We start from the raw sequence: 22,208 nt of genomic DNA, 5'->3' as shown, positions 1-22,208 counted from the left end.
TTAGTCATTTATCATACCTAGTAATCATTATTGTATTATTTATATGTGTTTATCAGTTTATAGAGTGCCATACCTGCATCAACTGTTGTATGAGGGACAAATGACAAGTACAAACGCACTGTTGTCCTGGACTTTGTAGTCCCTTTGCAATGCATTTATTTCAAGCACTGTTATAGACAATTAAAAAAAAAAACAATGTTACACCAGTCTGCATCAGATACCCACATAGGTAGGAATTTTACAAAGGCCAGTTTGTCATTTGGGGACAAAGGGGTCAAATGGAGAGCAACAACATTAAACACACAAACACACAAATTATGGAGGATGACAGTTGAGCACCCATGTGAAAACATGAAGCTTATCTCACACACACGCTGGCAGAAATAGAGATGAGAAGAGTCGCTTCATTTCGATATGTGATGATGACCCGCTGGTATTGACTGCTGCTGAGATCACAAGTATAACATGATGATACAACTTATTTTTATGATGCTAGGAGTGTTTGGTTGGGGTACAAAATAAAAAAAAGATCTAATCCTAAGAACATACCAAGATGTATATTGCATCAGAAATACAGCGATAAGTCCTACACAGACACACAGTTTTTCCCAAAGTACAACAAACCAACTTCTAGTTTCTAATTTGAACCCTGACTATCTAGAACCACAGTTCAAGGCTTAGTACGTGCTAAACATCAATTATAAATTCCCACATTAAGCCTCCTGTTGTCCTCGGGTCAAATTTGACCCATTTTCCAAAAATGTGGGTTTCTTTCAACAAATTGTCAAAAAAAAAAAGAAAAGAAACATGGATGGTTCCAAACAACGTTCTTTAGTGTAAAATAAATGATCAGTTCAATACTTTCAATTATTGGGTATTTTATTACATTTTATAGCATTTGAAAAAAAAAAGGTTGAAAAAAAGACTAACTAAATGACTAAATGCTTCAAAAACGTGGGGAGAAAACAAGAAAAACTTCCAAAAATCAACAGACATCAGAAAAAGTGACAAAAAAGTCAAAAGTTTCAAATAGAGTTGGAAAAAAAAGGCAAAAAAAGCTTCAAAAACTTGATAAAAATAAATAAATAAAAAAAACGTTAAAAAAAATAAAATAAAAATAAAATCTTGAAAAAAACTTGGGGGGAAAAAAAGCTTCAAAATGTAAAAAAATAAAAATAAAAGCCACAAAAGTGTGGAAAAAGATGACCAAAACATTTGAAGAAATGACCCAGAATGACAAAAAGCTGCGTGGTAACACAAGGGTTAACGGTTCAACTCTGCAAAATATAAATGTGTGCCTTTATTAAAACTTAAGAACACTGGGCAAGAGCTTCTTCTGTGTAACAAAATAATCTGAAATAAGACCGGGAGGATTTTTTGCTTACTGATCCAAACAGTTCCTGAACGAAAACAATACTGAGAACAAAAATACAAAATAAAGAATATACGCATAGCTGAAATCCAAATTTCATATGTTCACATCGCAACAAAAATTGAACTTTAAAAGCTCAAATCAGTGACTGAGCATCATATTTAAGAAATCAAGGCCCTTTGGATAAAATAACTTTCAAGAGCTTTAAAAAAAAAAAAAAAAAAAAAAAAAAAAAAGTTAAATTGTGGGAATACAATATTGGGTTGTGAAGCATGCACAATCCTTTGAGGCTGATCGCACCATGAGATTAAGACCCTGCCACATAGAAGGGACATAATAGAATGTATCCGAGTCCATCTACCCTTACAAGGTCACTTCAAAAAACACCATCAACAGCTGCTATAAGGTCCACCATTGTTTATACAATATACATCAACAGCGTAGGTTATTATTACTGCAACAAGACTTGTTTCCATATCAAAATATACAAAAGGATATCACCTTTTTACTCATTTCTTCATCTACTCAGGGCCTCTGGTTGAAATCATTCCTTTTTTTTTCCCTCCATAATAATTTAACAAAAATCATCAAGTCCACACACATATTTGCACTAAAATGTAAACATTCATTCATAACACACTTTTTTTCTTCTTTTTTTTTTTTTAAAACAGCCAAAGAAACCAGTTTTGGGAATCATCCTTGAAATAGAAATTTGCTCCAACTGTTACACGGCTACTACACATTGTGCAAACACTTCAGCTAGACTAGGTTTGTAAAAGGAGCTGGACGGAGGCTTGATTCAAAAAGGTATTAGAGGACAGAGACAACGGCCTGGGTTCCCAAGGTAGTCACAAAGCTTTATCCACACACCAGTATGTTGATTAGGGTTAGGATTTAAAACACCGCTAGGAGGACTGACACACTTTTTTCACAGGACAGACAGAAAGTGGAAGTAGAGCGCATGCATGCATGACACACTTCTTATGTACAACTACAGTACCTCTTTTTAAATGGTTCCTATGGCTATACCGTGCTTTGGCACCACACCTAGGCTTCCGACCATTGAGACTGTTGATATTTCTGTCATTTCCAATGTTTATGCAAGGCCTGCGTTCGGGATCGATGAGTCCGTATGATAGAGAGGCAGCGCAGAATAGCTTCTGAAATTCTATTATACATTAAATGTCGCAGGACACACACACACACAGCAATTTTGTTTCAAAGACCCAATGTGAACACGAAATATCACCCAGTTCTTCAGGCATTGAGGTAAAAAAAAAGAAAAAAAAAAAGACATATGGTACAATATCGACTGATGTTACCTGGCCTTTTCTGCACCTGCTGTAAAACCACACTGCGTGGCTCGTCTTCTGTGCAATTCCTGAACTAAGAACAGCTGAAGCATCCGAGGCATTTTCAGCAACCCCCCCCCAAAAAAAAAAAAAAAAAAAAAGATGAGCATAAAAAAAGTCATAAATAAGTTTCTTCATTTAAACCAAAAGATATTTACAAAATACATCAGTTGCAGGTGCCACAGTGATTTGAGAACCAAGAGAGAAAACAAGCAACTAGGAAGTAAACATAGTTTGACAGTCATTATTCTGTTAACAGTGTTGCAGGATGCATATATATATATATACATACATATAGATACCATACATACATACATACATACATATATGTATATGTATATATATATATATATATATACACATATACACACATATATATATACACATACATATACATATATATATATATATATATATATATATATATACATACATATACACAATATATATATACACATATATATATATACACACATATATATATACACATATACATATATATATATATATATATATATATATATATATATATATATATATATATATATATATATATATATATATATATTACTGAGAAACATCGATGTTAACTTGTTCTTCAGTCTTCAAGCAGTTCCCTACGGTGATTTGGGACTTGGTCACAGTTTTCCGGACACGCATGCAAGGCCTTCAAATGTAGGTACAGTAGCAGGTCAAACGCTTCACTTCATTTCCTCTCGTCTCTTTATTGACCGGTCATCCCTGGCAAAGTGACTGAACTAAAACCTCTCTTTGTCTTTTGACTTGGCTTTCGGCGGCGTTGTCGTACCCTGTGATCCTCTTCCTTCCGGCTTCACGGCCGATTCTGACTGGGCCGAGTTGATCCAGGATGCCTTGAACGCCTTGGGCTGCGTGACGGGAGGCGTCGGGCTCGGCGTCGCCTCTCTCTCCTCCAAATCGTCGAAACTCACTTCCTGCACGGCCTCCTGTTTCTTGAAGGAGTCCCTCCGGTCCGACAGCGCCAGCTTCCTCATCACCACCACCTCGCTGGAGTGGTGGCTGCTGCCGCGGTGTTGCGGCGAGGCGGTGGCGCGGTAGTGCTCGCTGCCCCCGCCGGCTGCGTCCTGGTGGCCCCTCTGCCCTCCTATGTACAGACCCTGACGGCCGTGCTCACCCACGCAGACGAACCCGGTTGCGGTGTCCCCCTCCAAGTCCTCCAGCCCCTCCCCTTCTGACAGCGGCACCTCCATGGTGTGGCGGCGGGTGCTGTAGGCCTTCCTGTCGCCGTGGTAGCCCCCCGTCATCTTGTCTCCTGTCAGCTTCTCTGCTGACTGGACCCTCTTGAGGAGCGGCGAGCGTGGCGGTTCCGCGCTGCGGGGACGCACCGAATGGCGGGTGATGGTGGGAGGGGACAACGTCTTGCCGTGGAAACCCTGTAGGGACTTGGGGTGACACGGGAGGCAGGACGGAGAGCACTGGGGAGAGAGGGGCTGAGGAGGTGGGATGCAGGCCAGCGGCGAAGGAGGAATACTGCTCGTGGACTTGCAGCGGCCAGCTTTGGTGTAGCGGCCCAAGACGTGTAGGGAACTGGGACGGGCCTGTGGTACAGGCGAGTTAGGGGAGCTGGAGCAAGGAGAAGAACTTGAATCTGGCAAAAAGAGAAAGCTTAGCATTAGTGGATATTTTTCAAAAGACCTAACACAGAAAACGTAAGACACACAGAGACCGACCGAGCTCCCTTTTGGGGACGCAGTCGATGCCTGGCATCCTCACTCACCTCCGGAGTGATCAGGAGCAGGAGAGCGACAAGGCGTAGACGGCCCAGGAGAGAGACTCTGCGTGGGGGAGCCGGAGAGGCTGTCGCTGGATGACTGGTGGAAACCCGAAGAGAAGCTACGACTGCTCTGCATGGGCGGAGGAGGCGTGTGCTTAGACAGCTTCTTCAGGATGCTACGACGGCGGCTGCGCAAGAGAGAGGTGTCAGGTAAAGGTTCGGTCTGTAATATTCTTCTTTGCATGCTTACTTGAGTACAAACACTCTGTCTCAGTGAGCCAAAGCTAAGCAACAGAGGTAAAAAACAAACAAAAAAAAAGCCAAAGAAAAAGACACAACTTTCAGAAGCTAAGATCACTTACATTGCAAGTCATAGAACTGGAATGTTGATCAAAGCTTCATCAGTGCAAACTCTCTCTTTTGAGTCATGAATGAGCCATTTAAGGTCAAAGCAACAAATAAGTGTGATTTTATTCCAATGCAGTTCAGACAGACCAAATTGTAAGAAACAGACAGGAATGTATGACGAATTAAGTCTAAGGGCCCTATTTTAACGATCTAAGCGCATGGCGTGGAGCGCCTGGCGCAGGTGCGTTTAGGGCGTGTCCAAAGGGTTGTACTTAGTGTCTTCATTAATTCATAGGTGTGTTTTGGGCGTAACATGCAATAAACCAATCAGAGGGTCATCTCCCATTCCCTTTAAAAGCCAGGCGCGTTTGGACCTTGGCGCCTTGCTATTATGATGGCGGATATGCGCCGTAATATTTTCATTTGTAATCTTCTGCATGTTTGTGTGCTGCTGCGCTTACCTGTGTGTGTGTGTGTAACAAGCATAGTGTGCGCACGCTGTGCATAAGCCTAGGCACATTTTACTAATTCGCTGTTAAAATAACAATGAAATGCTGGTTTATTGACTTTAGACCAGGTTTTTGTTTAGACCAGATCACTTCCCGCTGTCTCAAGATAGCAATACGCCAAGAATGCACCTGAACACACCTCCCTGTAAGACCAGCACGCCCATGGGCCACAGATGGGCGCAGGTGCATTTGCTGTTTAAACGACGCGGGTGCTGGACAGAAAATTGACAACTGCGTCAGTCTTAATCTAGCAAGGACACCTGCTTCGGGCTTTGCGCCGCGCCGGGTGCAAAATAGTGCCCTAAAGCGTGATTTATGGTTCTGCGGACGCTCCACGCCGAGCTTTCACCGAAGCCTACTTAAGTGGCCTGGTGTTTTTACTTGTGCGCTGGTGTGTGCATCGAGCCAGCATATGTGTGTGTGTGTGTGTGTGTGTGTGTGTGTGTGTGTGTGTGTGTGTGTGTGTGTGTGTGGAGTGGGTGATAGAGCTGGGGGGAGAAAGTGAGAGAGTGGCGGTGATTAGCTTCGGAGCGAGTACCGACTCTAGAGTCATAGTGAGAGAAACAAAGTGTCTCACCATCGCAAGTATAAATCAAGCTTTAGCTGTCTATCTGAAATCTAATATTAAGCCTCAGACAGGAGTTCCAAATTTCTAACCGTAATGCTGCTGCTTCGTAGGACTTCTTTCCTGGGATTCTCCCCTCATTTACCTGTCTTGTCCGTCCTTCCTCTTGCTCTTCTTGCTGCGCCGGGCCATCTTGGCCTTGTAGCTCGCTTTTCTGGCAGGGCCCACCTTGATGGAAGTGTTCTCCAGTGCAGTAGTCTGCAGGGTCACCCGGTTACCACTCTGTTGAACAGATCATTAAACATAAACACCTATCTATAAAGGCATGCTCTCTTAGGCTACATCTACAATACCACATTTGAATTTTTAACTGGCATTTAAAAAAAAAAATGGGTTATACTTTACTTGAAGGTATCTACATAAGAGTGACATGACACTGTCATGAACGTGTCATAAACATTATAAACAAGTCATAAACGTTATGACATAACGCTTCTTTTAGTAAGGGTCATTCGGTTTTTGTCATGACAAGTTATGGTTGGGGTTAGGGTTCATGTGTCATGACTGTATCCTGACAGCGTCATGTGTTCCATGACAGCGTCATGTCACTCTTATGTAGATACCTTCAAGTAAAGTGTTACCCAAAAATGATCTCCGTCCTCACAAGCCCTTAGGCTCCGTATCAGAAATGATCTCAGTCCTTTCCCATGACCAGTCGCATGCACTTTTCCCGACTTAAACACGTTGTAATCACCGACACATACAAGATATATGACGAAAGACAAAAAAAAAATAAAAAATGAAAGTTATTCTTGTACCTTGAGCAGGAGCTCCACCACCTCAGTGTGGACGAGTCCCTGGACCGACTCCCCGTTGACGTGAGTGATGAGGTCACCAGCCCTTAATCCTGCCTCGTGGGCTGGACTGCCTTCCTCAACACACTGTGGACGCAAGCACACAACCAACCTCAGATTCAAATTACAAGTCACGCAACCATCTAATCGGCTGTTGCCATGACTGGCAGTGTTTCACCTATGCAATTACTACAACCAATGTCTACGGAGTAAAATAAATGACAAATAAACACTAACACATGTATGCGCAGCATCAGATAAGTCAAATTGCATTCATGAAAACTACAAAATACAGAGTTAATTTGGCGCAATAATTGAGTCTTCATAGTTTTTTTTTTTAACGAAAGGCGTTTTAAATTGTCATTTTTAGACCTAAAATGTGCACGTTTCATAATTACACTCTTTATTCGTTGAATATACACAATTCTTCATACAGGCTTAACGCCACCAGCTACGGCGGAGGACACGTACCCAGACCATGTGGTGAACAGTGTAGACGTCGGTGTCTCCCATGTAGACTCGGATTGCTCGCAACGCAAAGCCAAACCTCTTCCCGGAGCTGTGGATGACCACGGGAGGCCTGAGGCAGCTGACGCTGACAGAGAGGTCCCTGCTGGGGGACGAGTCTCTGGACGAGGGGTTGGACGACAGGGACAAGGAGGATTTGGGGCTCGTAGGAGGACCCGCTGAGTCGTCTGGATCAGGAGAAGAAGGTGGTAAGAAAAGGTCATCAGATGAGTGTTTATGGATAGTGTGTCTGATATTTTCTTATATTTTTACATCATTCGGTATTTGATAAAAACTACTTCTACTAAAAAAAACATAATAACAATGCTAAAAAGTGAGGTTATTCTACTATGTGTGATTTTTAGTTAGTAGAATTGAAATGCGTAAACATTATAAAGACATGACATTTTGTTATCTTGGCCACAGTATTGGTATTTGTGGTTTGGGTTTGTTGTGTAAATTACACAGCATCAGACTGTAGAGGGCACTATAAACACACAAATAGTCTTAGCAAACGGACAGACTACAGCGGTGCCTCTAAAAGACTTTATTAAAAAATAAATAAAAAAAATAACATGATTATGGCTGGAATTTTAACAGCTGAATATACACCAGCTTCAATAGGAACTAGTATAAGTGACAAAAATATTATAGATCATAGAAGACATTATTATCATCCTGTCTACCTGGGGTGATGATGAGGGACAGGCCAGAGACAGAGGCAGACTTGGGGACCTTTCCAGCTGGGGATCTGGGTTTCTCCGGGGTCTCCAGCTGGTGGGCTATGCGCCGGGACGCCCCTCTTCGGAAGGACGGCCGGGTGCCTGTGCTGTTGCTCCGGAGCCGAATGCGGCGCAGGTTGGACACCATTCCGTCTAGAACCAGGGAGGTACGGAGCGTGAGCCCTGGCGTTTTGTAATTGCAAAACTTCAGGAGAAGAGAATACACAGTGGTCCGTGTTTGTCAGTCTTACCTTCCTCCTCGGCAGAGATGGCGAAGCGAGGCATGAAGTCCAGGCTCTGGGTGCTGTTCATCACCAGTGGGCTGGTGCTGCGCTCTGACTGGGACGAGCTGGACGAAGCGCGGGGACGCAGACTGCAGGGAAAACATGCAGGATTTCAGTAAAACATGTATATGAATGTACAACTATGAGTGAGTAACCAGCATTTTCCTGTGACGAACTACGGAGCAATTTCGGATAAAACCCCATTTGTTTTAGTCTGCATTGCATTACCATACGTGCAGGTAAATGAGCTCTGGTATGTTTCTCGACCAGCAGTTTCTTGGTCACAGTCTTCGTTCGTTAGTTTTAAAATGCAGTTTTTAATCGGCTAAAATATCACAATTTTGTCAGTAGAGGTTAGTTCAGTCTTTGGTGTCTTAACAGTCAACTCTATTCAGGGTCATAGGGGGACCTGGGGCCGTTCCCAGTATGCACTGAATGGAAAGCACAGACCCTGACACTGCAATAAATGCCTTAGAGCAATGCAAAAGCCTAAGGAAGTCAACACACTCACAAACTCAATATAGAAAGAATCAAACCTGGGTTACCTGGAGCTACAGTGTTAACCATTTAGAATGACATATCGTATTCCAAAGTTTTATTACAATATCTCATTCAAAAAAAAAAAAGAGGCTAATTTTGTGTGCTTCATAGTCAACGAGAGAGAATATTACACTTTATATATCACACGAGGGCTGGCTGTAATTCTTTTCTTCTTCTCCTCATCACTCTCTTATGTGTCATGCTCTCACCTCCCCCTGTGTCCATCTGCCCTCCTGTCAGCACTAGCCAAGTGTTTGTGTCCATCGCCAGGGGAGAGGACTCCCCTGCCCTCCCATCGCTCCTCCTTCTCCTCGCTGTGGCTCCGCTCCGACGACGACAGGCTCTGGTTGGACGGCGTGGAGGTGGACAGGTGCTCTGTGCTGCTGTACACCTAGAGCGGAAGGAAGGAAGGAAATGGAAAAGACGTTTAATCAAGATACCTGGTGGACTGTTTCCTCAGAGAGTTAACACCAATGTTTTATTCTATCAAAGAGTAATTGACGTAAGGTATATCTTTTAATGATACATATACAGTGCATAAGCATAAATGAATACACCCATGCTAAAGTTGACTAAAAAGAGGAATAAAAAAAAATCATCTTTTGGAAATTGACCTTAATGCCTTAATTAAACAAATGAGGAAAAATCCAACCTTTAAGGACACCAATTTTCTTTGTGAATGAATAATGTATCGTAAATAAATAAATGTTCTTCCTTAACATACAAGGGGCATAAGTCAGTACACCCCTATGTTAAATTCCCATAGAGGCAGGCAGATTTTTATTTTTAAAGCCCAGTTATTTCATGGATCCAGAATACTATGCATCCTGATAAAGTCCCCTTGGCCTTTGGAATTAAAATATCCCCACATCATCACATACCCTTCACCATACCTAGAGATTGGCATGGGGTACTTTCCATAAGATCATCTCTCAATGCAAATCAAACCAGCTATTAGGCTAACTGAAATAAAACCATGCCTATCTCTAGGTATGGTCACAAAGAAAATTGGTGTCCTTAAAGGTTGGATTTTCCCAAATTTTTTGAATTAAGGCATTAAGATCAATTTCCAAAAGATGATTTTTTTAGTCAACTTTAGCATGGGTGTGTTCACTTATGCTTAGCACTGTATATATAGTGCATGAAATAATCAAATGGGTGAAGACCAAAAAAAAGCAGAGCAGTACCTTGCTGAAGCGGTGGGCCACAGAGGAGAACTGTCGGAGCTCCAGAGAGGATTCATCATCGTTGGTTTCATCATCGTCATCTGAGTCCAGGTGACAGTAGCGTTCAGATCGGGCTGTAGGAAACACAATGAAAACTAAAAATGATCACCAGGCATTACTGTAAAATCCGGTCTCTGTCCCCCAAAAGCATCTTCATTCTGACAGTCCTAGGCTTGTCTGTGTGTGTGCAGACAGAGATCCATATTTGTATTGTAGTTAGGTGAGTCCATACTAGATCATGAAAGGCAGGCATTGTGTGTGTGTGTCCATAAAGCTAACTGGTCTGCCACGTACTGTCAAAGTAACTGGTGTCATCCTCAGTCTCTAGTTGAGGTATGAATTCAGCTTTCTGTCTCAGGAGGCCGTTCCAGTCCAGACCCAGGAAGAACATGTGCATTTTCACCTCCGTGGTTCCACCTGAAGACCAAAAAAAAAAAAAAAAAAAAAAAAGAGTGCCAGATTTGGCTTTCATGTCTGCCCATCTTAGGCCTGGTTCTGCTTCATAACTTCATAGTTTGGGACCAGTGTCTTCCTTGATCCCTTTGACGTACTCAAGTCAATCGTTTCTGGAGCTTTTACCAGTCAGCGCAGCCTCGTTTACCACAGCTCTGCCTCCCTCCAGACTTTGCCTTATTAACTCTCACAATCACGTAAACGTAAAAGTGTGTATTTGTTGGATAATTTCTAGATCAAATACAGCCACTAAAATGGCTTAAAAGCTCACAAAGTGCAGCAACACTAGAGATTTTTTCATTGTGGAGTTCATTCAAACTACAGATCTGCTTCCCGATCTGGCAAAGTTGCATAATGTCATGTAATGGACAATTCCGCTTCCAACCTGTAGGGGGACCGAAGCGGGAATAGTTCTCTTGTGTTGCTTTAAGGTGAAAGAGCAAATTTAAATATTTTCAAAACTCTACATTTCTCCACATCCAGCAGAAGGTCACTGTGCTGTGCAACCTGGGAGCTAGCAAGCTATACTCCAGACCTACACTGCCATCAACCAACCTGTTCCCAGGCGCTCCAGAGGGCTCTGTCTCAGCAGCCTGGTGATAAGGTCCTGGGCATCAGCTGGCAGTGCGTCCTCCCCTTCTGGCCAGATGATGTCATCTACCATTGATCCAATGAAGGGGTTTTAATTAAACCAGTACATTTCATAACATTTGAGTAATGGCTAATAACTTAATTGCATTATGCAAGATTTATGTGTGGAGAAGTTGCATGTGATGACTCGGGAACAGTGAGCTTACCGTTGACCACCTGACCAAAGAGCTGTTCTGGTGTGTCTCCAAAGAAAGGCACACAGCCCACTAAGAACTCATAGAGGATGATTCCCATAGCCCACCAGTCTACTGGCTTCCCATAGCCCTGCCTCAGGATAACCTCTGGAGCAATGTACTCGGGAGTACCACACACCTGTAGAGAGGAAAAACAGACAAAGAGAGCAAAGACCGATGTCGGTTCAGGTCGTGAACTCAACAGACGAGATGAAGAGAAGAAGAGATGAGAACTGAGACAAACCTGTTTGTCGATGAACTCTCTGGTATCCTTTTCAATATGTCCTTCATACAAGTTGGTGGTCATGTTCATCAGACCGATCTTTGACAGCCCAAAGTCTGTCAGCTTAATGTGTCCCATGGAGGTTATTAACAAACTACAAAAGAAAGAAATATTAGATCAAACCCTAACACAGATCTCAGACTCAAACATCAAAACGTTAACGTTTCAGAAAATTCTGTTCCAACTTCAAAAAGGTTACCAGGCTTTTAAAAAGTCTAATAAAAATGACAAATGCTTGAAAGTAATAAGGTGCTGCCTCAAAGCAGACACTGATTAAAATAAAAATGAGGACTCACTTGTCAGGTTTGAGGTCTCTGTGTACAATGCCATAGTTATGAAGGTACTCCAAAGCCAGGACAGTCTCTGCAAAATACATCCGAGCCATGTCCACAGGCAGGGGGCCAATGTTCTTCAGTAGGTTGGCACAATCCCCACCTTTAAGTACAAAGACGGTTGGATGCAACGTTTAGGCTTTCCAAATGTTTGTGACAATGTGTCCTTTTGCATTTATAGTAGGCATAAAATAAAACCTAGTTTTGCGTGCCCTATTCCTGGCAAATAATCATTTACTAACGAGACATAATTCAATAAAATTTTATTTATAGTATCAAATCATAACAAGAGTTATCTCGAGACACTTTACAGATAAAGTAGGTCTAGACCACACTCTATAATTTACAATGCCCAAACAATTCCAGTGATTCCCCCGAGAGCAAGCGTTAGCAGTGGCTAATGCGGCAGTGGCTAAAGCGACAGTGGCGAGGAAAAACTCCAATTTAGGAAGAAACATCGGACAGACCCAGGCTCTTGGTAGGCGGTGTCTGACGGCGCCGGTTGGGGGTGTGATGAACAGTGGCAATAGTAGTTACACTAAAGATAATGGAACAGCGACTACAGATGGTAGTCGTAGTAGTTCATGTCATAACAGGGCACTGCAGGGCACTGCAGGGCGCTACAGGATGTAGCGTGGCACAGCAGAGCATGGGTGGATGTAGCAGGACGCAGCCGGACACTGCAGGGCATCGCAGAGCGTAGCCCATAATACGCATGCATTGACAATTCAAAACCAACCATACCTTCCACATACTCCATGACCATGCAGAGGTGCCTGCGCGTCTCAAAAGAGCAGAACATCGAAACCACAAATGGGTTTTCGGCAAAGGTGAGGATGTCTCGCTCCACAAACACCTGCTGGATTTGGTTCCTAAGCATCAGGTTCTGCCGGTTGATCTTCTTCATGGCAAAACGTTGACGGGTCTCCTTGTGGCGCACCAGGAATACAGTCCTGCGTGGCGGGGTAAGGGAGGGAGGAGGACAAAAGGAGAGAAAGAAGGAAGATTACAGGACAAACAGGGACAGGAGAGTTTGAAGGGAACGGCAGGAACGGAGAGAGATGCATTGAGCGAAAGAAGGCGGGATAAAAAAATTAAAATAAAAAAAATGAGAAAACATACACATCACTTACTAGTGAACATCAGTTCAGACTTGAAATGAAATTGCCCAGACAAATTCGAAGTGTAAACACAAAAATACTACCAAAACAGACATGCTTATTTTACTTTCCTTCCCGCTTTTATTGGGCTCTCTGCGGTGTCCACGAAAACTTGAGCCAGTCGGGCCACAACAAAAGAAGTCTGTCTTACTCACCCATAGGCGCCATTACTAATGAGCTTGATAGTCTCAAAGTCGCTCTCCAGTGGTTTCCTGCGAGGAGGGGTGCAGGCTGCTCGGCTCTGAATCACACACACACAAAAAACAGAGGGAAAATAACTAATTAGTTGCTGCATTACATCTGGAAAGCGTGAATCCATGCACTTCAACACTTTATTGTGATAATGCGTCTGCCTGTATTAACAAGTGCTATGCTCGCCATTTAAACTGCATCTATCTAAGCAACCCCCTTCAGTACTGTTTTATATTTCTTCAATACAACTGCCGTTACTTCACCCACCACTGTTTGTTCTGTCAAACTGAGTCACATTACAATTCATTATAACTACTTTAGAACTGTTTAACGTAAGCTGGTACCTGTACAGGTGTGGCCTCTCCCGTCTCATCAGACTCTCTGCTGGCGGCTCTGTGACTCGGACTCGTCTGCTCCAGGTGGACCATCTCTGTAACAGCAGCAGACACACGGCTCAAACTGCTTTCACTTGACATGTAGATCAGGGAGGACAATGAGTGCTTATTCAGCTGTTCGCAAATCACCCTCCTAACTGACTTATGATGCTTAAAAGGTGCAGTAGGTAAGACTTTCTGTCATATTTGCTGAAACTGACCCTATGTTCCAGTAGAACTACATAAAGCAGGTAAATAAAATAAAAAATCCGGCTCCTCTGGCACCACCTCCAGCCTGTAGTGCGATTTGCGAAAGTCCACAGCTCCCTGTTCAGATGCACCAATCAGGGCCGGCAGGGGTGGTGTCTAACTGCGTGTCAATCAGTGCTCATGCACACACATTCATTCGCCCTTGTGGGGGGGGAGGGGCTTAGGAGACCGTTTTGGGCTTCAGCAGAAAGGGGGGAGGGACTGAGAAGTTGTCGATGTTAAAAAATTTTGGCTAAGTCCTGGATCTTCACAATCCTACCTACGGCACCTTTAACAGAACTACAACAGTCACTGTATCCAAAAATCCTCATTTTTGCTGGCGTTTTCTATTTCACGCGATTAGTTTATAATGTTGGTCTAATGTAAGGTGTTCCGATTCAGTTAAATGATGCTCTACTCTGCCGAATATCATACAAAGCAGTACTGACTGACAAGGACTCCTGCATTCCTGACATAGAAACTGCAGCAGGAACAGCGTCATTAGCATTACTGTTCCCCCATGGTATTTAAACTTGACAGAGATCTCGTATTGAGAAAACAGAGATTTTTGAAAATCATGATTTAATTGTGGTAAAATAGGGCGCATTCAGTAAAATTCATCCAACAACAAAGTATTTTAAAATGCCTAAATAGACAGTTTAGCATGTAAATACTAAAATCTAAAAAAAAGAAATCTGCATTTTCACAGCCAAATTCTAAACATTTGATCTCCCACTACATACAGTGCTTCGGCGGTACCAGTAAGTGCCAGTCATCTCAAGAATTGGGTGTGCCAGTGTCAGATGAACTGTGGGATGAGGGCCTGTCCAGTATACAGCGTCCTGTATACACAGCTGTTCTATCAATTCTAGATATCGATTTAATTCAATTCTTAAGTCTTAAACGTGGGGTATACTCGCCGCAGCCGACCTGTCAAGCGCCAGTGTGACGTCATGGGAGCGCCGTGACGGTTTATACTCGCGCGTGGTGGTCGCGACACTAGTTGCAGTCTTCTCCTGAACAGAGGTGGCGCTAATGAGGAAAGGTTACAGACTTTGCTATTTCTACGGACTAGAAGAAGAAGACAAAAAAAGGTAAACAACGGCAGAACTGGCAGCAGCATTGACGTCAATGCTTCGATTCGATGACCAACTTCGTCGGATCGAGCCTTTCATTCACCATAAAAGAACTCATCTTAACCCAGCAAGTTTACAAGAGAGACCTGCAGTCACTCTGAGAGTCCTGGCATCCGGTTGCCCTCGAGCTCGTTCATGCTTCCTGTTTCCGCTTTGTCGTGCACCTTCCGCCCTCTGGTCGCGCACTCAAAATCCTGGCGCGCCAGCAAGATCTACGTCTTTTTGACGTCACATTGGCGCGAGCGAGCTCGGCTGCGGCGACTGTAAAACGGCCCTTACACAGATTGCATTACTCTAAAACTAAAAACTTTGTAAAATATTTCAATCCTTTTCTCCTTTACTCGGTGATACTGTAGATGTGGTAATGCTGAAGGATCACTATCGCACTTATGCTGGCACTGTCCAGTACTAAATCATTTTTATGTGTGTGATTTTCCAAAACACCATAAAGTAAACATTGTGCCAGACTGTATATTGGCAATATTTGGCTGCTTTGACAGGACCCATCAAAAGCAGGCTCTCAAGGCAGGTAGCTAAAATAATTATATTACCAAACTGGAAGTCTCCATTGTCCCTTCTTTTCAGAAGGAGCCTCAATGAAATGCTTCTATTGCAACGATGGAACGGATTTGTTTTAGCAACACGGAATTTATTATTATTTATTAATTTCCTGAAGGTTTGGATGCCGTTTTCGACAATGCCTAATGAGACCTAACTGTAACTGGAGCTCTGCTGCTGTAGAAAAGACTGTCAATCAGGATTGATTGTGGGTGCATGTCGAAGGGTAGCGCGGACACGCGCCTTACACTGCGCGCCACACAGAGAAAAAAGTGAAAGAAAAAAAAAAGAAAAAAAGAGACTGTGTGCGTCCAGAGGATAATCAGTTGAGCTCGCGTGTGTGAGTCTTTGAGAACTGTAAGTCCCATAAATTATGTTGTCAGTTCATTTAAGCCTGTTGTTGTATTGGTCTATAGTTCTTGTAAATTTAAGTAAGTTAGCTGGTAATTTGTGTTGTTCACCGGTTAGCTAGTTTGCACGTGGCTGTTGATATATAATGCAGATTGTTGGAAGCCCTTGCTCACGTTTGTATTTAGCTACATTATTATATTATTATTGAATTATGCTGCAGTAGTTACACTGCATTGATAAAGTGTGATTAATAGTGGGTTTGTTGTTGTTGTTTGCTAGCCTATATGTATACTTCCTATGCATTGTGTATGGTAGCCTTCACAATGTTATTTCTTTCTTTGCAGAACCACACACAAACACACAGCCGTGTTCGTACTGTTGCTTTATGTAATAAAGCGTCAAAAGAGATAAGTTGTCTCCATCCGTGTTTTAACAGACACACCTGGGGCGAAGTTGGAAACCAGAATCAGCTTAAATACAGTCCTAAACTAGTCCTCAGTAAGAGCTGCTATGTTGTATCTTCATTCTGTGCAAACTCTCTGCTTTTTTTCCTGCATACTGACAGACATTCTGGCAGTCCCCAACCTGTATGTTTGTCGTTAGCTTTTTTTAATTTTTTTTATCCTTGACCCTGTTGGCGGAAGGGGCAGTCTCGTGTTTTGCCAATATTGCTGTCGATGGAACCGTTTTCAGGACTTCTAGGTAAAATGATTCCACTTATCAAATTTAATGGCACGGGGTGCTTACTAATATTGTGTTGGTTTTGTTATTACAATGTATAATACAGTTATTATAAAGTAATGAAATAAATAAATAAATCAGCGTTTCACCTTCCAAGGGATCCCTGGTGAGGCCGAGCTGGCTGATGATGTATCTGGGAATATCGGTCTTGATGCCCTGGCCCACCTTGGCTTGGCCCTCGGCAACCTCCAAACGTTGGTAAAACTCCTCCGGATCAAACTCCTGTAGAAAAGCAAGAAAAGACGTGCTGTAGTTGCAGCAGCTGTGGTTGCGTTGCATTTTAAAATAACATTTAGCTTGCCTTGGCTGTTGTAAAGCTAAACCCAACTACAATAGCAGTGTTTTCCCTGGGTTTGTGGAAGACTTAAGTGCACATATTTGTTGCGGGGTTTAGGGGTCCTTCCTTAAGAAAATGTTACATTTTTCAATAAAAAAATAAATGCAACTTGACATCATTTTGGACCCTTAATATTACTATGTCTATGTCTAAAACATTGGAAAAGCTAGAGCAGATAATAAATAAATAACTCAAAAAAGCTTAAAGACAGAACTTGCTAGAGAAGTCGACTGGGGACCGACCACAATCATTAGATCTGAGAAAAGACGTTTAGTTAGTTTTGACCCTCACACTGATTTTACATTCATTCGGCTTAGGTGGTGCCCAAAAGGACTCTGGTGCTGCCCGTTAGCCTTATAAAATGGTAGGGAAAACCCTGACAATAGGGCAGGAAAGTGTTGCAAAAGAAACACACACAGTCCCCTGACAGAAAAGCTGCAAACTACAGTCCAGGAAAAAAAAGGAAACACAATTGCAATGTGATGACAGAGTTGGTAAGAAAGAAGGTTGAAAAAGCAAATCCAGCTCGTTTCTCTTAGTACTTGTAAACTTTAACTATCAATTACACACTTACTGTCAATATTAAATGGCTTATTAAAAAAGGACTACAACTTCAAACATCATCCTGTCCAGCAAAGTAAACCTGCCGTTGCTTATTCCACACGCACCTAACTGTCTAATTATTACTGCTACAACTGTCATTACTACACCATATCATCAATGTGTGTGAGTCACCGAGCTGTGACATCTGCATTTAAAAAGGGGACAGATATTTTGTATAAGGCTCTAAGCTGATAAGTATGATGGGCATCATGTTGATATCGTGTCACTCCTGTACCCAGGATCCCCACTGTGTCTTACCAGACACTCCAGGAGCCTGGCAGGCCGGGAGATGATGATGAGAATCTTCTTGACCAGTTTGGTAATGATGGTTACGTCCTCGCTCTCCGAACGCTCGTACGCCTGATCGGGAAAGAACAAAAAAGGATGATGGATTATTATTGCGCCTTAATCCAATTGGCGCGATAGCCGTGAGGCAGCGCGTCTCGCCCACAGAGGCTGTCTGCACTTTGGCTCTTTTTATTTTTAGCATCCATTTCATCTTCTTACATTATCTGTTGGTGATTCAATAGATCAGCGCTGTTATTTCAACATCTTGCATCAATACTCGTATCCGTTTACTGCCTTGTCCAATTTATAAATAATAGAAAACACTTGCGGATACACTTTTTATTAACACTTACTGTCTCCATATCTTAGTCTAACATTGCCTTGCCATGGTCAAACAGCAGGTTTAGAGTCTGCGTTTCAAAGGTGGCGTAAGAGTGATGATGTCAGTCAGAGTTCGGGTTAGACAGCTGACCATTTTGTAACCGGCTCTGTGTCTTACCCAGATTTGTTTTAAAAAAAAAAAAAGAAAAAAAGAAAGAGCATTACAAACCAGCAATTCTAATTCCAGAGAAGAACCAGCGGGCACAGGGACAAATTCAAACGGTTTAACATGTGACAAGTAGGGACCATTTGCTTAAAATAAACTCTCTCTCGCTCTCTGAGCTGGAAAATCATTTCATTGGCAAGATGGAAAAATAATTACAGAAATGTGGCTTTATTGGAAATATAGACAAAATGTCATAACTGTAGGATAAACTAAGCTACTAGGAGACCGAATGAACACAAGAAAGCACTGCATCGACTGTACTAACTGTAGCTGAAAAAAAAGATGGTAATTCATCCAACTTTCTGATTAAAAAGAGAAAGTAGTTCACGTCTGCAGCAGAAGCTGTAATCTGTTTTGCAGAAGGCAGCATGTGCTGCAGTGAAATTGTAGCTGGAAAGGTTATGTAATAAATCATTATATAATCAAACACTTGCACAGGTCTAAGTAATGATATAAAATGACAACACAATTACTGTCCAATGAACTGGAAACGGTGAAGAATGAGAACCAATCGTACAGGCAACTCCAATTCAATGTTCCCAGTGAAGCTACAGCACAGCATGCAATGTCCCAGAGGGCAATCGGAGCTATACCAACAATCACAAATCCACTGACGATTTCTCGGAAGGAACAAACACCGGCTGAACAGTTGCGCGGCTGAATGCTAATCAAAAACAAAAACGGTGTCCGTGTTTTCAAGAATCGGAGGGGAAAAACATCTTTTAAAAAGACGAGAAAACACTCACCTCGTGCAGCAGCTTCTCCAGTTTCTCCTGCAGCTCCACAAAGTACCTGGAGGTGACCAGGCCTTTCTGGGACTTGTCCAGACAGTCTCTGGCGAGCTCCACCAGCTGGTGCTGGATGAAGCCCAGCACGCCATCAGCCAGGGGCAAAGCAGTGTCTGGGGAACACTCGGCGATGACGTCCAGCAGCCGACCCTCCATTTGGGCTGTCGCCTAGATAACCAAGATGGAATACTTCATTTAAAATGGTGACAGTAGCATTAGGGAGCCTGCACACTGCCTGCGTGGCGTTTCTGTTGCGTGGCGTTATCTATGTCTTTGCGCACCAGAAACGTGTGCGACGCGGCGCTGCTGCTGCTAGCCTCGTCTGTACACATGTATGTTTCCCATTGATAAAATGAAATAATAGCGTGTTCTTCAACTTTATTTTGTCAAAATCTTTGTTTGTACATTTGTTTGCACATATTTCGATATACATATTTTTATATTTCAATTCCCTTTCCTGAAATAATACAGTCCATGTTGTTTTATCAGAATCCAACTGAATACTGATTTGATTACAGCAAAGACCACGTCGGCAGTATTGACGGCAAAATAGGCTACAGAATATTTCGTTTGATCTGTATTGACAGGTGTAATATTCGAAAAATTGCATTTATATCTGTATTTATGTCAAAACCTAGAGACTTCAAACATCAAAATGTCATTTATTAATATGTATTTTTGTTAAAATGACATATAAACATCTTTTTGTATTCTATTTTGCCTGGAAACGCTTCCAACACGCTTGTGTGTCGCGTGAAAAATAAAATAGTCTGTCCTATTTCTAGCATGCACGCGTTTTCGGCGCCTGAGACGTGCGTGTCACGCAGGCAGTGTGCAAGCTCTAAACCTGTTAACCTGGGAGCCGAAATAAAAACATGCTCACGCTACGCAGCCGGTGTGCAGGAGCCCTTATATTAACGCTTTCTTTTGAGTCGCTCGCCAAAAAAGGTGAGCGAGTGATTTTGACTTTGCAAGGAGTGTTAAAAGTCTCCTGTCCTGGTTTTGTGTGTGTGTAAAAAATAAAAAATAAGCTTGTTCACACGTTAGTAGATCGTCTTTTCCCATGGAGATGCATTAGCAAACTAAAGCTGTTTAGCAGATACAGATCAGAGAGAGAAAGAAGGCAAGAAAAAATAACACACACACACACACACACACACACACACACACACACACACACACACACACACACACACACACACACACACACACACACACACACACACACACACACACACACACACACACACACACACACACACACAAACAAACACACACACACACACCCAGCTTATACCTTAGGAAAGCGTTCTTTGTAGACATGATTCATCATGACAATTTCATTGTCAAATGTTCCACAGGTCCGTCCAGGGCTGCATGAGAAACCAGGTAAAAGAGAAGAAAAAAAAAAAGAGATCAGAACAAAAAGTTAATAATTTATAAATGCTAAAATTGAATCATAAAAACAAACAATGGAACTAATTTGCAAACTGATCAGGGGATGGAGTAGTGATAGATGGGACGGGACTCCCATTACAGAAGCATGTTTAAAGTGAAATACTTGCACCAGCTAAATGCTAAACGCGGATATATATTGAAGCCGTAAAACAATATCACAAAACTGTCCTATTAAAGCCACACGAGCTCTAAACATTTTCTAACGAGTACATTTGAAAATGTCTGACTGAAAGTGTTTACTGCCGGCCCGGCTCATAAACACACAGCGTGTTTGAATGGAACGCTAATGTGATTCAGATCAGGTTTTCGTGTGCAGGATCCGTGGCCACATCTGTTGTGTGCGCAGGGCTTCAGTTACTGGAGGGCACCTTTAAAACTGTCCATTCGCATTACAAATCAATGCACTGTCATCGCACATGTTAAAAATAGCAAGCCAGGGTGCCCCTATACATCACATACTACAAATAACAATATCAACATGTGACATGCACTTTACTATTTCTGGGTAACCGCAGCAGTTGCACAGCGGTGGTTTTATTTGAGGGCAATGGCAATAGTTAACCCCTTGGGAACTATTTGAGGGCAATAAGAAATGCTTTACACACCCTCTGGAGCAATTTGAGAGCAACGGTAGACACTTATCAGACATCCATTTTCCACAGTCATGCGCTCAGTCATTTCGGGGTTTTTTTTCCTGATGAATTTTTAGACAACTGATCAGTGGTCAAAATTAACAGACAACTTAAAAAAAAAAACGCAGCGTTGCTGGATGGATAAGTACCTTTGCTTGTTAACTTTTCCGTTTGGTTATACAACCAAACTAACCAAAACTAAAAAGTTAACGAGCCTACATCCTTGTAAAAGTTCTGACTTAACTATACACTGGACCATTTTCTCCTCAACACCCTCCACAGCCCATTAGAAAAGTCTCCAGCGACCTCAAAACTCTCCACCACAAGCGCCATTTAGAATTTAGAGGGAGCAGCTATGCTAAATGATGAGGAAATGCTATATTCTAAATCCAGGGAATCACTAGAAACCAGCACAGAGGCTTTTCTCTTCTCTTCTCCAGAACCACATAAAATAATGATCACGCCATTTTGAAATCCTTCCAGCTAGTATTTCATTTTTTCAAATCATTAATGAAAGACTTCACAGAACACTTGCCCTACTTTGGTTGGTTTGAGGCTAAGCTGCCTTCTTATAAAATGTGCTAGTTTCCATTTCTGTTTAGAGCTCTGCTACTAATAAGTATTTTATGTTTGTCTCTCATAAAAAAAAAAAAATCCATGTTTGGGTAAGCAGCTGTGTAATGGAGGAAAATATACAGGAGGCTGTCACCCCCCCGCGCTCATTTGTATTGCCTAAAAGCTTCTGGAAAGGTGGAATGCTTTATATGAGCTCCACAGCTAGCATCTTCAATTAGTACAGCAGAAGTTTCCAAGCACAGTGGAGCAAAAACAGCGCAGCATCACATTGCAGTTATGGTTAGACATACCTCT

General features: G+C 42.4%; 1 protein-coding gene across 3 annotated transcripts in view; it reads right to left on the bottom strand.

The window, feature by feature from the left end:
- Positions 1–3,309: 3,309 nt before the first annotated feature.
- The window catches only part of mast3a (microtubule associated serine/threonine kinase 3a), a 35,100-nt gene continuing 16,201 nt past the window's right edge, over positions 3,310–22,208 (bottom strand). For 2 of the 3 annotated variants that reach the window (XM_039816594.1, XM_039816592.1), the window contains 21 exons: positions 20,546–20,621; positions 19,207–19,416; positions 17,884–17,985; positions 16,775–16,907; positions 13,621–13,706; positions 13,240–13,325; positions 12,669–12,877; positions 11,889–12,027; positions 11,554–11,686; positions 11,283–11,448; positions 11,041–11,142; positions 10,327–10,449; positions 9,994–10,106; positions 9,016–9,197; positions 8,234–8,355; positions 7,947–8,135; positions 7,225–7,448; positions 6,718–6,840; positions 6,045–6,181; positions 4,481–4,665; positions 3,310–4,351 (listed from right to left, as the gene is read on the bottom strand). In XM_039816594.1, the coding sequence (XP_039672528.1) occupies positions 3,483–4,351; positions 4,481–4,665; positions 6,045–6,181; positions 6,718–6,840; positions 7,225–7,448; positions 7,947–8,135; positions 8,234–8,355; positions 9,016–9,197; positions 9,994–10,106; positions 10,327–10,449; positions 11,041–11,142; positions 11,283–11,448; positions 11,554–11,686; positions 11,889–12,027; positions 12,669–12,877; positions 13,240–13,325; positions 13,621–13,706; positions 16,775–16,907; positions 17,884–17,985; positions 19,207–19,416; positions 20,546–20,621 (3,709 nt within the window). In that variant the 3' untranslated portion in view covers positions 3,310–3,482. The remainder of the gene's footprint in view (positions 4,352–4,480; positions 4,666–6,044; positions 6,182–6,717; positions 6,841–7,224; positions 7,449–7,946; positions 8,136–8,233; positions 8,356–9,015; positions 9,198–9,993; positions 10,107–10,326; positions 10,450–11,040; positions 11,143–11,282; positions 11,449–11,553; positions 11,687–11,888; positions 12,028–12,668; positions 12,878–13,239; positions 13,326–13,620; positions 13,707–16,774; positions 16,908–17,883; positions 17,986–19,206; positions 19,417–20,545; positions 20,622–22,208) is intronic. The other variant, XM_039816593.1, reaches the window with a different exon arrangement.

This window comes from Perca fluviatilis, chromosome 11 (genome assembly GCF_010015445.1).
Source record: "Perca fluviatilis chromosome 11, GENO_Pfluv_1.0, whole genome shotgun sequence".
Taxonomy (NCBI): Eukaryota; Metazoa; Chordata; class Actinopteri; order Perciformes; family Percidae; genus Perca; species Perca fluviatilis.
The sequence above is the reverse complement of the archived record's forward strand: the minus strand, read 5'-3'. Positions and strand labels throughout refer to the sequence as shown.